Below are 14219 nucleotides of genomic sequence, written 5' to 3'. Positions count from 1 at the left end.
AGCACCATGCATGGCCAAAGTTGGTGTTCAGTCTTCCCAGGCAGAAGGTGCCCTGGGCACCTACATACTCTTCTGCCCAGGTCCACTCTGGCTCCGGAAGGGCATGTGGACTTGGTTTCCCTGTCTGGCCACCCCTCATCCCTACTAACAGCCTAGGGCTTCCTCCTTGGACACTCTCCTGTGTCGCACCCAAAGGAGGCTTTTCTCACAACTTCTCTCAGGGAGAAGGAGAATCTCATCTGGGTCATTGCTGGCGTGTGCCAGAGAGGCATGCTGTGGCACCCAGTGAGAAATGAGCCAGTGATGATCCTGGATGCTGAACAGCTCAGCAGTTATTGAGGCCACAAATGGATAATTCTTTAGAGTGGGTGGAATCTGAAGATGATGCTGCTTTGGCCCTGAATCAGGTTGGTGGCTAGTCATGCAGGCTCTGGGCTCAGACCCGCTGAAATTCAAATCCTTGCTCTGGCACTGAGTGTGCAGCCTTGGGCAGTTAACCTCACCAAAGCCCAGTGTCCACCTCTCTGAAGCGGCAGAATAGCTGTTTGTAAAGTTTGTGGAGCCTTACTGTAAGCAGATGGGGGGCGGGTTGTCCCTGAAGAAAGAGAACCTGGTGTGGTTTTATCGGAAGAAAGAGAACCTGGTGTGGTTTTATCGGCAGAAGAGAAGCCATTTCTGGCCTGGGCCATTTTGTGATCTGTGCCTGGCCTCAATGCAACCCCCTTCCTGAATGTGCACATACCCTTAGCTTAAAATCCCCCCAATGCTGCTGTCCAGGCAGACACTGCTTTGGAAGAGATACCCAAAGTGCTTGCCTCACTTGCCGCAAATAATATAAATCCTCACTTCTTGGTTGTATCTTTTTGCTCAATACCCACCAAGAAGCAAACCCAGCTTTTGGGTAATATCACCAAGAGTTAGCACTCAATAAATATAGATGTTTCCTAAGCTATAGCCATAGTTATAATTTTTGACTTCTGACCTCTGGCTCCTCAGGAGTCCTCTGAAGCCCCTTTCCTTCCTGGGTCTCCTCCCTCTCTAGGCCTCAAGGCAGCCCTTCCCCTCGCCTGGGATCTCTGTGCAGCCTACGGTGCTGTGGTGGGTGGTGAGTTGCAGGAGGTAACTTCCATCCTCGGGTCAATGAGTACAATGACACCTCCTGCAGGGAGAATGGGGTCAGGAGAGGCTTGAGGGAGGTGTAGCGGCTCAGCCCCCAGCCCCTAGCTCTGTAGCTGGGTGCAGGCCCTCCTCCAGATGGCAGGTGAGGCAGCTGGCCAGCTGCTCTTGCTTCCCTGCACAGGAAGTCCTCCCGGGTCCTTTCTGCCCTGTTGCTTCAGCCACTCAAAGCTCACCATGGAGACACTCCCTGGCTTCTAAACTAAGTGTGTAGGGTCTCGGCTGGTGGACCTTCTCCTTTGCTCTATTTACATTTCTTAAAATGTTATTAGTAAATAGCAATTGTCAGGGACTTCCCTGGTGGTCCAGTGCCTAAGATTGTGTGCTCCCAATGCAGGGAGCTGGGGGCTTCCCAGGTGGCTCAGTGGTAAAGAACCACCTGCCAATGCAGGGGATATAAGAGATTGATCCCTGGGTCAGGAAGATGCCCTGGAGGAGGGCATGGCAACCCACTTCAGTATTCTTGCCTGGAGAATCCCAAGGACAGAGGAGCCTGGCGGACTACAGTCCATGGGTTCACAAAGAGTTGGACATGACTGAAGTGACTCAGCATGCACGCACTGGGTTTGACTCCCTGGTTAGGGAACTAGATCCCACATGCCGCAACTAAGACCCAGCACAGTGAAATAAACAAAACACATATTAAAAATAAATAGTAATTGTCAATCACTGCTAGTTACTAGTGTGTCTTTCATTTGCAGCATTTTACAACTATTTTCTATAAGGGAAGTGACACAACTCACTGTGGAATTTGAGTTGACGGCCCAGATTCAAATCCGGCTTCACCTCTTGCCTGCTGTAGGTCGTGGGGCACATAACCTAGCCTCTCGGGGCCTGTTTCCCCATTCATGAAACGGGAACACCTCCCGAGTATTCAGAGATCAGTTGAGAGCCCACTGATGCCTGGCACAACCCGCATGCTCGCTGGGCAGAACTGAGTCATTTTGACTCTCCCAACAGCCATAATGGGGCAGATGTTACCAGGTCAGATCACAGATGGGGAAACAGGTGCATCAGTACTTCTGGGAGAGGCTGGGCCATCTGGCTGCAGCGCTACCAACTGGAGCAGGTGAACGGCTAAAAAATACTTGCATGGACAGGAGCCCAGTGTCCTGTCCTCAGCAAGAGTGGTTCTCAGGACTACTCTGAAAGCCCCTCCTGGCAGGTCAGGCTGGCTTTCTGAGGCCTTCGGGGACGGGATGCAGCGTGAGACTGATGCTGGGCCCGGTCCACCTGTCACACACCCCCTCTGGCCTCACTGACCTTGCTGATAGGCGGGATGCAGTGACGCAGGGTGCTGCGCCACTGACCCTGCGGGGCACAGAGGAGCAGTGTAACGTGCAATGCGACTCCTGAGCCCTTGTGCTCTAGATCGCGAGAGCCGCAGCTGTGCCCTAGAGCCCTTGCTCTGCAACAAGAGAAGCCACCACAAGGGGAAGCTCAAGTACCGCAACCAGGGAAAGACTACAGCAATGAACGCCCACCACAGCCACAATTTAAATAAATCAATAAAAAATATAAATTATATAGTAATAAGTTATATAGTAATAAATTTTATATATATATAAAAGAAACACTGAGCTCTGAATGGGGACCCATTACTTTGATCATGGCAGGCCCAAGACTGAGGTACCCTGGCTCTCAGTCCCTGGCTTGTTCTGGTCTCAATGCCTTGGGAGGCGTCTTGAGGATGTTCTCTTGGCGGGCCCCAGGCTGAGGGCGGGATGGGAGGACAGCCAGCATTGCCCAGCCGGGGCTACTAGGGCCCCGCTGCGATGTGCTCACAGCCTTTCACCTGGCCCGCTACAGCCAACCTCTGCCCCCGATGGATGGTGCTCAGCCTAGCGGGGAGGCGGCAGCCTGGAGGTCCCTCGTTGTTTACAGACCCACCCTCTCTCCCAGTCAGGTCTGGCCCAGCAGTGACCCACCTGCCGCAGTCACTTTTTCCCCTGGGAGAAGATGAAAAAAAAGGAAGGGGGAGTTCCCTGGCGGTCCAGTGGTGGGGACTCAGTACTTTCACCACAGAGGGCATGGGTTCAATCCCTGGTTGGGGAACTAAGATCCCATAAGACACACGGAGTGGCAGAAAAAGAAAAGAAAGAAAAGGGAGGGAGCCATGGCTCAGGCCTGCGTGGGGGCAGCCGCACTTGGCCTCATCCAGGCAGGCTGCCCCTTCAGGGATAGCCTTCCTTGCCCCCCTGCCCCCCTTGCCCCTGTCAGTTCCGAAGGCTGGCGTTTCTAGGTTTTGTTCAGGTTCTTGTTCTTTCTGGTGCTCTAGAAACTGAGCTCTGATGACCCTTGGCCTGGGGGTGAGATGGCAGAGAGGGGCAAGGACGCCAGGTGTCAGCACATGAGCGTGGTCAGGGAGCTGAAAGGGCCTAGGCCGGTCTCCAGGTGCAGGCCGGGAAGGGAGGTCCTGGGCCGGGAAGCCCCAGACCCAGCCAGGGCACGGAATGGAGGAGTGGCAGAAAAAGCTAAGGACAGCAGAAGGGCCCCTCTTGGGAGAGGGCATGATGCCAAGTGCCCCAGACTCCTGAATGTATGGGAAGGCCAGGTCTGGTGGCCGCCACCTGCCTCCTGGGGCACCTTCACTACAGTGGGGCAAAATATGAGTTTTCTACCGCTACAGCAGATGACTACAGACACAGCAGCTTAAACACTAATTTATTAAATCACAACTCTGTGGGTGGGCTCAGCGGGGTTCCTGTTCAGGGTCTCACCAGGCTGAAACCAAGGGCATAGACTTTCAGGGCTCTGGTCTGCAGGCTGGGGGAGGAGTTGTTGGCTTCCAAGCCTGTTCAGGTTATTGGCCAGATTTGGTCCCTTGCAGCTGTCGTCGCGCCGAGGTGCTCCTTTTCCAACTGGCTGTTGGCCAGGGGCCGCCCTCAGCTCCTCACCATGAGGCCCCTCCATCTTCAAAGCTAGCAATGGACAATCACCTCCTTGGGGTTGGGTACTGGTCCCATTTTTATCTCTCTGACTCCTTCCGGAAAAGAGGAGCATGCAGACCAGACTCAGCACTTGCTTGTCTTTGGGTGCCCTGGCTGGAGTTCAGGAGGGTAAATATGAGCAGGAAGGGAACAGAGGGAATGTGAGACCCATAGACACACGGGAGGCTCCTGGAGGAGGGTTGGCAACTCGCATTTGGTGAGCTCCACGGAGGACGCCGGGGACAGACAGACGAATGGATGGATGGGTGGCTCCTTGGCTTTATCAGGCCTCTGAGCCTTCAGTCAGAAGGGTGAGGGATGTGTCAGTCCCCAGACAGACCGGGCAGCCAAGGGGCCCCAGAGTCTGGCTTCGGGTCAGTCACTGCATCAGATGTTGAGGTGAGCCTGAATCCAGGGGCTGTAAGTGGCCACATTGGTATAGACCCCTGGACGGTTGGGCAAGGCACAGCCCTTGCCCCAGCTCACCACACCCACCAGGACCCAGCGCCCAGACTTCATGCAGACCAGGGGTCCTCCAGAGTCACCCTGCAGGAGAAAGGAGAGCTTAGGTCCCAGCCCCCCAGGGACTCTGGGTCCCAGGCTGCCATCCCTCAGTGGTGCCTCTGGGTCGGGGTTCAGCACACTGAGCCTGGAGGTGGTACATCCTGGGTCCCAGGTTCTAAGGAGGTGGGGTGCTGGCCACAGGGGCGTGGGCTCCAGACGTTCCAGGCAGCTTCTCGAACCTGGCAGGCATCCTTCTGGCCCCCGACGTAGCCGGCGCACAGGCTCCCCGGCAGCACTATGTGTTCGACCTGGGGCACATTGGTGCCCAGGTGGTAGAGGTGGTCACAGGTGCGAGCGTCCAGCAGTGGCACTCTCACTCCCTGCAAGGGTCGCCACTTCGGGAGTGGCACTGGAGGAGAAGGGGGAGGTCTAAGAGGCGGCAGAGACTTCTCAGGTGGCACTAGTGGTAAAGGACCCGCCTGCCAATGTAGGAGACTTAAGAGATGTGAGTTTGATCCCCGGGTTGGGAAGATCTTCTGGAGGAGGGCATGGCAACCCATTTCAGTATTTTCGCTTGGAGTATCCCATGGACCGAGGAGTCTGGTGGGCTACAGTCTATGGGGTTGCAAGAGTCAGACACCCAGGAAGAGCCCGCAGACGATGAGGTGGAAAGCAGGTATTGGTGGGAAAATCCTCACCTGCCAGCCCAGAGCTCCCTGGCAGTACAGAGAGGATGTCTGGGTCCCTGGAGGTCAGAGTGAGCTGGGGAGAGAGCCTCTGGCCCGCCCCCAGTGCCCCCTTGCCCTGCCCTCTGCCTCACCTCCTGGGCGGAGGCTGCCCCAGCCAGTGACCCAGCAGGGTGTGCCAGGCGGCGGGGGGGCCCCAGGCTCCGGCAGGCAGACGGGCTGGACGCGGGTGCTCAGGGGTGTTGGGCGGCGCAGCAGCAGCAGCGCCAGGTCCCCGTGGGCCCCGTCCTCCGAGTAGTCCGGGGGCAGTAGCACCCTCCGCACGGGCGCCAGGAGAGCAGGGGGCGAGCTGGGACGCAGGTGCAGCGCCCCGAGGCGCACGCGGTACTCAGCGGGCACAGCCTTCCTGCGTGACGGGGGCGCTAGGTCTAATTAAGGCAGCTTCCCCTCCAGCCCTGGAGCGCTCGTCCCCGTCGCCCTCTCTCTCAGAGCCCGGGGTGAGACCTGTGCGAAGTCTGGGCGCGGGGTCCCGGTGGGTGTGGGACGCTGGAGCAAGGGCTGTGCCCTGCCCAACCGCCCGGGGGTCTGTACCAACGTGGCCACTTACAGCCCCCGAATCCAAGACCTTCCCTGGGTCTTGCTCCACCCGCCCCGGCCTGGCAAATCTCGACGCGGAGCCCTAGGGGGAGGGGACCGTCCCTTGGCGGGGCCCGGCTGCCTGCTGACCTGGGAAAGCAGTGTGCCGCCGTCAGCACCCACTGCGGGGCGATGAGCGAGCCCCCGCACACGTGCGCCCCGCGGTGCTGGATGCTCGCCTGCCACGGCCACTCTCCGGCCCTGGCGTCCCGGCCGCCCACGATACGACTGGACACCCGAGGCTGCCCACACGCTGGGAGGACAAGGGGACTACGGGGTGGGCAGAGCAGTAGGGGCCGGGGAGGCGGGTGGGGGCGGGGTTAGGGAGGGGTGGGGCCGGGGAGGCGGGTGGGGGCGGGGTTAGGGAGGGGTGGGGCCGGGGAGGCGGGTGGGGGCGGGGTTAGGGAGAGGCAGGCACAGGGGGTTTCCGCGGCTTTCTTACCTTCAGTGGCCAGGGTCCCGGCTGCTCCTGGAGGTGGAAGCAGGGAAGGGACTGGATTACGGGTCTGGTGTCAGGTAACGGGGTGACGGGGAGGGCGGTCACAGATTAGGAAGGAGGGTAGAATGAATATGTCGCACTGACTTGATGCCAGATTTTTGTGCAATCGGCTACCAGGATTAAACCCTCCCCAGAGCCCTGTGAGGTGGGGACTTACACCGATTACACAGATGAGCACAACCAGATTTGGAGAGCCCAAGGTCAGTGACAGAGAGAACTGGAACTCTTGGAGCCAGTAGTGCAGGTGTGCTAGGTCACTTCAGTCGTGTCTGACTCTATTCAACCCCAGGGACTGTAGCCCGCTAGTCTCTGTCCATGGGATTCTCCAGGTAAGAATGCTGGAGTGGGTTGCCATTTCCTTCTCCAGGGGATCTTCCTCACCCAGGGACCGAACCTGCGTCTCCTGTGGCTCCTGCATTGAGGCAGACTCTACCGCTGAGTCACTGGGGAAGCTCTGGAGCCAAGAATAGGATGCCTGAACTTCCCTGGTGGTCCAGTGGTTAAGAATCCGCCTCCCAGTGTGGACTGGGAGACAGGTTCAATCCCTGGTTGGAGAAGATCCTACATGCAACGAGAGAAGACGCAGCAGTGAAAAGCCCACTTGTGGCAGCTAGAGAAAGCCTGGAAGGAGCAAGGAAGACCCAGTGCAGCCAAAAATAGGAAAAAGAGTAGGATGCCTTAGAGTGCTCTAGAGGAAGCAGGAAGGCTGGGCAGATGGAAGCCAAGCTCCTGTGGTCAGCACCCCCAGCCCCGCCCCCACTCACCCAGCAGCAGTAGGAGCAGGACCTGGAGGGAGGAAGCCCACTTCATTCTGTCTTCAGGGCTGGGCCTGGTAAGGATGGTGCTGCCCAGGACTAGCCCGGCTGGAGCCTGCCGAGAGAAGAGGATCTAGCCCCCCCACCCACCCTGAGCTCCTTTTGTCTTCCTTCAGACCCTGGTTGGTCCCAGACCTAGCCCTGTGGCCCAGGCTCTATGCCCTATGCCCAGGCCCCAGGGACCACCCCTGCCCCCTCAAGTGCTGCATGATTTGGGCACCTTAGGTCTCCATGCAAGCCCTGGAGCCCAGCCCCTCCCCCACCTTGTATTTCCCTGATAGGTGCCCCCCAACCCTGTTCTCCGCAGACCCTGCATTCTTTTCTCACCCTTGCAGCTGGTGTCCTCCCTGCTAACTGGGCTGGGGGAGGATCTGGGGGCTTAAAGAGCCAGGAGAGGGGTGGGGGGCAGGAGGTAATTAAGGAGGTCAGGGCGGGGTTGCGGCTTCTTCAGTCCAGCCTTGAACAAAGATGCTTTGAGCAGTGCTTTTGCTGCGGCAGGAAAGGGACACTGGAGTTTCTCGAAGGAAGCCTGGCTTGGGCCAGGGTGCACGGAACTGGGGCTGGGAGCCTGAGTCCAGCCAGGCAAGGGTGGAGTGCGGCGGTGGGGTACACGGGATGGGGTGGGGTGGGGGCCTGGACTGCTCCCACCTCCCGGAAAGGCTCCAGAACCTCCTTTTACCAAGTCAGTGACCCCCTCCAGCTGCCATCCACTTGGTTCCCCCTCCTGGGGGCCTTCCTGTCCAGCACACCCCCTCCTTGTCCGTGTCCCAGAAGGAGGTGATGTGACAGGGGAGATCTGATTCGTACCTGTTTGTCTCCCCTCCGTGAGGCAGGGTCTGGGTCTTTGTCCCTGTCTTAGCTCAGGCTGCCAGGGCCGAACACCACAGTGTCGGTCGCTCATTCGTGTCCAACTCTTTGCGACCCCATGGTCTGTCCACGGAATGCTCCAGGCAAGAATACTGGAGTGGTTTGCCACTGCCTTCTCCAGGGGATCTTCCCAATCCAGGGGTTGAACCCGGGTCTCCTGCATGGCAGGTAGATTCTTTACCGTCTGAGCCCACAGACTAGGGGCTTAAGTTCCATTCTGGAGGCTGGACGTCCAAGAACAAGGAACTGGCCAGATGGGAGCCTCTTCTCTTGGCTTGTAGTGGGCTGCCCTGCCATCTCACTGAATGATCACATAGCCTTCTCTTTGTGTCTGCTGGGCATGAGGGGTAGTGGGGGAAGGTGCTGCTGTCTTTTTTTCTTTTCTGGTTGTGCTGTGTGGCGTGCAGGATCTTAGTCCCCTGACCAAGGATTGAACCCAGGCCCCCAGCAGTGGAAGCATGGAGTCCTAACCACTGTACTGCCAGGGAAGTCCCCTGGTGTCTCTCTCTCTCTCTCTTTTTTAAAAAAATTATTTATTTATTTATTGGCTGTACCAGGTCTTAGTTGTGGCATGTGGGATCTATTTCCCTGACCAGGGGTCGAACCTTTTCCCTGACCAGGGGTCGAACCTGGGCCCCCTGCATTGGGAGCTCAGAGTCCTAGCCACTGGACCATTTCTGCTGCTGCTGCTGCTGCTGCTAAGTCGCTTCAGTCGTGTCCAACTCTGTGTGACCCCATAGACGGCAGCCCACCAGGCTCCCCCGTCCCTGGGATTCTCTAGGCAAGAACACTGGAGTCGGTTGCCATTTCCTTCTCCAATGCATGGAAGTGAAAAGTGAAAGTGAAGTCGCTCAGTTGTGTCCGACTCTTAGCAACTCCCATGGACGGCAGCCCACCAGGCTCCTCCGTCCATGGAATTTTCCAGGCAAGAGTACTGGAGTGGGGTGCCATTGCCTTCTCCGTATCTCTTTCTATAAGGACACTAATAAGTCCAGCCTATGACTTCATTTAATTACTTCTGGAGTCATTGGGGTTAAAGATTCAAAGTATAAATTTTGGAAAGTTCACAGATGTTCTTCCTAGGTGGCTCAGTGGTAAAGAACCCACCTGTCATGAAGGAGACGCAGGAGACACAGGTTCCATCCCTGGGTCAGGAAGATCCCCTGATGGAGGAAATGGTAACCCACTCCAGTATTTTTGCCTGGAGAATCCCAGGGACAGAGGAGCCTGGTGGGTTACAGTCCACGGGATCTCGAAGAGTCGGACACGACTGAGAGGCTGAGCACATGCCCAAATATCCAGTCCCCACTGGCAAGAGCGGTGCCAGCACAGAGTGGGCACTGAGTGCTTGGGAGTAAGTGGAAGGGGCCAGTAGGTGTAGGGGGTGGCGAGGGTGAAGGGGACGAATGAGAGGACCTAGGGGTGAACCAGCCCCAGCCCTTCCACACAAAGCGAGGGAGGGTGGCCTCGGGCCTGACTTCCACTGTCCACGTTCCGGGACCAGGCTCAAGCCCACGCTCCAGCCTCCAGAGCTTCATGACAGGTGGGTTCTTTACCACTGAGCCACCTAGGAAGAACATCTGTGAACTTTCCAAAATTTATACTTTGAATCTTTAACCCCAATGACTCCAGAAGTAATTAAATGAAGTCATAGGCTGGACTTATTAGTGTCCTTATAGAAAGAGATACGGAGAAGGCAATGGCACCCCACTCCAGTACTCTTGCCTGGAAAATCCCATGGACAGAGGAGCCTGGTGGAACATCATCCCTCCCACCCTCGAAACCTTGGGAGAGTTTCCTCTTCTGTAAAACCCACCCCCCGGGTGGTTGCAACAATTAACCATGTTAGCCCTCGCAGAGCCTGGAACCATGCCCGGCTGATGGAAACGCTCTAGAAGGGCCAGGAGAATAAAAGCAGCGCCCTCCCTGAGGTGCTGACCTTGGTTGCTCTGGATCCAGCCGCCACTGGAGGCCTTGGCTGCAGTGGAGCCAACTGGGCAGAGCTGGGGTAGCTGGAGAGGCTGGTGGGACGGAGGGTGACCCAGGACCCTGGGGACACACAGCTGTCTCCAGGGACTTGGGCCATACCTTGAGAGGGGGTTCACTGGAAGGCTGAATGCCCAGTCCAGTGAGGGAGCTGCGGGGGCCTCTACCTGTTGCAATTTGGAGGCCTGGAGGACACTTGAGGGCAAGGACCTTGAAACAAATTCCCACCGAGGAACTGGCTTATGGTGGGAGGATCTGGAACTGGTTGACTAACGGGCGATCAAACCTGAGGGGAGTAGGAAGGGAACCCCTTCCCAGGGGTTCACCCCAACCCAGCCCCCTGTCTCAGATTGAGAAACTGAGGCACAGGCCCCTGCTGGCCCACATGCCCTCAGGCCCACCCAGGAGTCACCCTGCACAAACGGCCCCCAGACAAGTGTCATCTACTTGCCCGTCTCACCACCCTCCTGGGGCCACAGCTGAGTCAGCCCCAGCTTTCTCTGCTGCTGGACCTGCCCCAACTCTCAGGTGTGGGCAAATGACCCAGACGGGGCCAGCATCCCACCATGGCCCCCAGGTAACAGTGATGGGTCAAGAGGCGACATGTGACCCCAGACCAGCCAATCAGAATCCTTCCCTGAGATTTTCACCCTGCAGGATGACCACTGGGACCCGGGCAGGGGACGCCACGACTGCGGCCACAGGCAAGGACTCTCCGCCGGCCTGAGAGCCTGGAATCTTCTGGACTGAGGAAGAGTGCCCTGTAGAGTTGGAGCTCCTCATTCCAGCCATCCTTGTGCTTGGAGGGCTGCCCTGTATCCTTCTAAACCAACTCTCCTTCACTCGTGCTGGTTCTAAGGGATCCTGCTGCTTACCACCAAAGTCTTTAAGTGCCAAAGATGAAAACAAAATTACATTCAACAAAGGTGGAGGGGAGGTGCCCCCGAGCCGGCTGCCCTGCCAGTGTGTTTCAGGATGGTGGCACCCAGCCTGCCGCCTGCAGCACAGGACTCGTCTCTGATGAGTGCCCAACCCTGCTCTTGGCCAGACCCCCAGGCACCCTGCAGACCTGGCAGCAAATGAGGTGGTGGGCGGTGGCCTTCCTGGGACCCAGGTGTCTTCCCACTGATGTCCCAGCACAACCCGGGCCCTCTGGGAGGGCTGCAGCCTGAGCCCACCTGATGCCAACCCCAACAGCCAGAGTCATGCAAGGAGGAACAATGGTGTGGGGCAAGCCGGGCCACAGGGAGGGGTGCGCTGTGGCACCAGGCTGGGCTGGGGGACGTGCGCCTGGCCGGGCTTGACGGTATTTCTGTGGACAAGACTGTCACGCAGGCCACCAGAGGTCACCAGAGGTTACTCGGCCTACTGCTGGAGGAGCGGCCGTAACACCCCGCCAGGCAGGCCTGCGGGGCAGTGTCGCAGGGCGGCTGGTCTGGGGCCAAGCACTTCGCAGGCATTGAATCGTGCGGTCCTCCAGTAACACACGGGACACCAGGCAGTGAGCGTTCTGTGTGGGGTCAGCCCGGAGGGCCTTTGGGGGAGATGAGCAAGGATGCCCTCAGGTTTTGACTGCTCCGAAGGGCAGATGGCGGAGGGTGGAAATCTCAAAGCAGGTGAGTCCCACCTAGGAGACGTGGAAGACACCAGGCACCAGGCACCTGCTGGCCCCTCTGAGTCACGCACACCACACAGCCTGAGGTCGACAAGGGCCATTGTGAGCTAGGTGACTTGAAGGATTCTGTCACCTCTCTGGGTCTCAGTTTCATCATTTTTTAAAAAATGTATTTATTTTTGACTGTGCCGGGTCTTTGCTGCTGCGTGGGCTTTCCCTAGCCGTGGTGAGCGGGGGCTGGCTGCTCTCTGGCCGTGCTGCTTGGCCTTCTCTCGTCACGGAGCACGGGCTCAGTGGTCGCGGTGCATGGGCCTAGTGGCTCTGCAGCAGGTGGGATCTTTCCAGGACAGGGATCGTACCCCCGTCTGCTGCATTGACAGCCGAGTTCCGTTCCATCAGGCCACCAAGGAAGCCCCTCATCATTTTTAAAAATTATTTATTTTATTAAAAACATTTATTTATTTGGCTGAGTCAGGTCTTCACTGCAGCCTGTGGGCTCAGTAGTTGGGGAAGGGGAAGCTCCAGCTCTGGGGGCTGCTCAGGGGCATGAAAGTGGTGTCACAGCCAGTGTGGCTTTTGGGCAGGCAGGGGTGACGAGGACACCCCTCCCGGACTCCTCCGCCTGCCTCTCCACAGTGACCAGCCCTAGCTGGACCAGAGCTTCTAGCACCTTCTGTGCTCACAGCACCTGTGGGTCCCATGAAAACGCACATCTGCCCGAGCAGTTCCCAGGGGCCCCAGACAACCCTGCTGACCTGTCCATTGGCCACAATGAGGCTGCGTTCTGGGAGCCTAGTGGGGGTGGGGCAGACATGCTTGATGCTGCCCCCTCCACCCAGGCCAGGTGATGGAGCTTGGAGCCTCCATGCCCCCAGGACAACCCTCAACCACAGGGAATCGGGAGAAAAGTGGCCACACTGGGTCTTTGTCCCCCAGGCGATGCTGAGGTGTGTCTCTGTGAACTCTCGGGGGAGGCCCCAGCCAGACTCTGCCTCAGCTGCCCCAAGGGTCAAATGTCATTGGCTCTTGCCCCTTCCGCCTCAGTTTCTCTGCCCTTCACTGGGGCTTCTTGGCATTGCCTCCCAGATGAACTATCCACACCCTTGTCCTGGTCCCAGGTCAGCCTTTAGGGACCGTGGTAAGACCAGAGTGTCTGCATCTGTGTGGTGGGGGACGCAGTATGAGCACTGGGGAGTCTGAGGGCATTTCTGCCACAGCACCCCCACTCCAGCCTTCCAAGCCCCCAGCCACCCTGCTGCTCCTAACATCCTCTCAGACTAAGCTACCTGAGAGGGTTCTGTTGTTTGCAATCCAGACTGGGCGGATGATGATTAAGGAGTTAAGCAGTGGTCTTGGGGTGGACAGGACGCTGGTGACCATGAGGGTGTCCAGGAAGCCACCCGGAGCCACAGAATGTGCTGCCGGGTGTCAACTCGAATATACACACTTTATTAGCAAAGGGGGCGGAAGGGGACGAGGCCTGATCCAGCAGGCCGTCCTGCCACCAGGGTGCCCCCAGCCCTTGGTGAATGTGCCCAGAGCTGCAGTAACCACAGCATCCTCATGGGCTCAAGCGTGCCCAGGCCATCTGCAGGAGTAAGAGAGTCCAGAGCAGAGCGAGGGGGAGCAGCAACCGAGAGGGGTCTGGCCTGGGTGTGCTGCGGGCCGTCAGCAACTGGATCCAGCCGAAGTAATGACTGACATTGGTGTAGATGCCAGGCCGGTTGCGCCTACCACAGCCCACTCCCCAGCTCACGATTCCAATCTGAATCCACCGCCCATTCTTTTCGCAGACCAAGGGTCCGCCTGAGTCACCCTGGAAAGCAGTGTGGGTGAGCAAGGCCGGGGGCGGCGCAGGAGGGGCCCAAGGAGAGACTGGGAGCGCAGAGTCTGTCCTCTGGATTTCACATAAGGATCCAAGAAGGTACAGTGAATGTGAAGCGGGAAGCCTGTTTTACAGGCTGGGTAGGTGAGGTCTACAGTGATCTCATGAATACACTCTGAGGATGGACTGGCAGGGAGTCGAGAGGGCTGCCCTCAGAACCAAGACTTGGAGGAGCGGTGCGGCCCTCACTGGGGCAGGCCTACTCACTCACTTTGCAGCTGTCGGCGTCGCCATCCTCAGAGCCAGCACAAATCATGTCATGACTGACATTTCTGCGGTAATAAGGCTGCTGGAACAGGTAGGTACACCTGGATTTGTTTATGATGGAGACCTGCACTTCCTGGAGATTATAGGGAGGCGGCAGCTCTGCCAGGGGTTGAGGGTGGGAGAGAGAAAGAAACAACCTTAGCCTCTCCTCTGCCGTCTGGGGAAACGGGGTAAGAAGTGGGGCAGTGGACTTCCTGGGACACCCACAGTCCCCAGGACATGGCTCCTCTGCTCCAGCCCAGCACCCAGCACACGGTGGGCCACAGAAGGACCCAGTGGATGGGGAGGCTGTTACAGCTCCTCCCCCAGATTTAGTGTCCCTCTTCGTGGCATGCAGATGGCAGGCCCTGCCT

General features: G+C 58.0%; 1 protein-coding gene across 1 annotated transcript; it reads right to left on the bottom strand.

Moving 5' to 3' along the window:
- Positions 1-3823: 3823 nt before the first annotated feature.
- On the bottom strand, positions 3824-13855 carry PRSS33 (serine protease 33). Its single transcript, XM_042240663.2, has 8 exons — positions 13811-13855; positions 13381-13530; positions 7196-7301; positions 6375-6401; positions 6023-6233; positions 5431-5702; positions 4850-5019; positions 3824-4652 (listed from the first exon to the last, which is right to left on the bottom strand). The coding sequence occupies exons 1-8, from the start codon at positions 13853-13855 to the stop codon at positions 4494-4496; spliced, it is 1140 nt and encodes a 379-aa protein (XP_042096597.2). The 3' UTR covers positions 3824-4493.
- Positions 13856-14219: the final 364 nt, after the last annotated feature.

The sequence above is a fragment of the Ovis aries genome, chromosome 24 (genome assembly GCF_016772045.2).
Source record: "Ovis aries strain OAR_USU_Benz2616 breed Rambouillet chromosome 24, ARS-UI_Ramb_v3.0, whole genome shotgun sequence".
NCBI classification, from domain to species: Eukaryota; Metazoa; Chordata; class Mammalia; order Artiodactyla; family Bovidae; genus Ovis; species Ovis aries.
Note: the sequence above shows the minus strand (reverse complement) of the source record. Positions and strands in the feature narration are given on the sequence as shown.

What these genes read in the sequence shown, in the direction of transcription:
- PRSS33 (XM_042240663.2), bottom strand. Translation starts at nt 13,855, where the DNA reads ATGATTTGTGCTGGCTCTGAGGATGGCGACGCCGACAGCTGCAAA. An exon ending in CCTGCTCCTACTGCTGCTGG is followed by an intron (nt 6,402 to 7,195) that starts GTGAGTGGGGGC and finishes TTCCACCTCCAG; the next exon opens with GAGCAGCCGGGACCCTGGCC. An exon ending in GCGGCACACTGCTTTCCCAG is followed by an intron (nt 5,703 to 6,022) that starts GTCAGCAGGCAG and finishes CCCGTCACGCAG; the next exon opens with GAAGGCTGTGCCCGCTGAGT.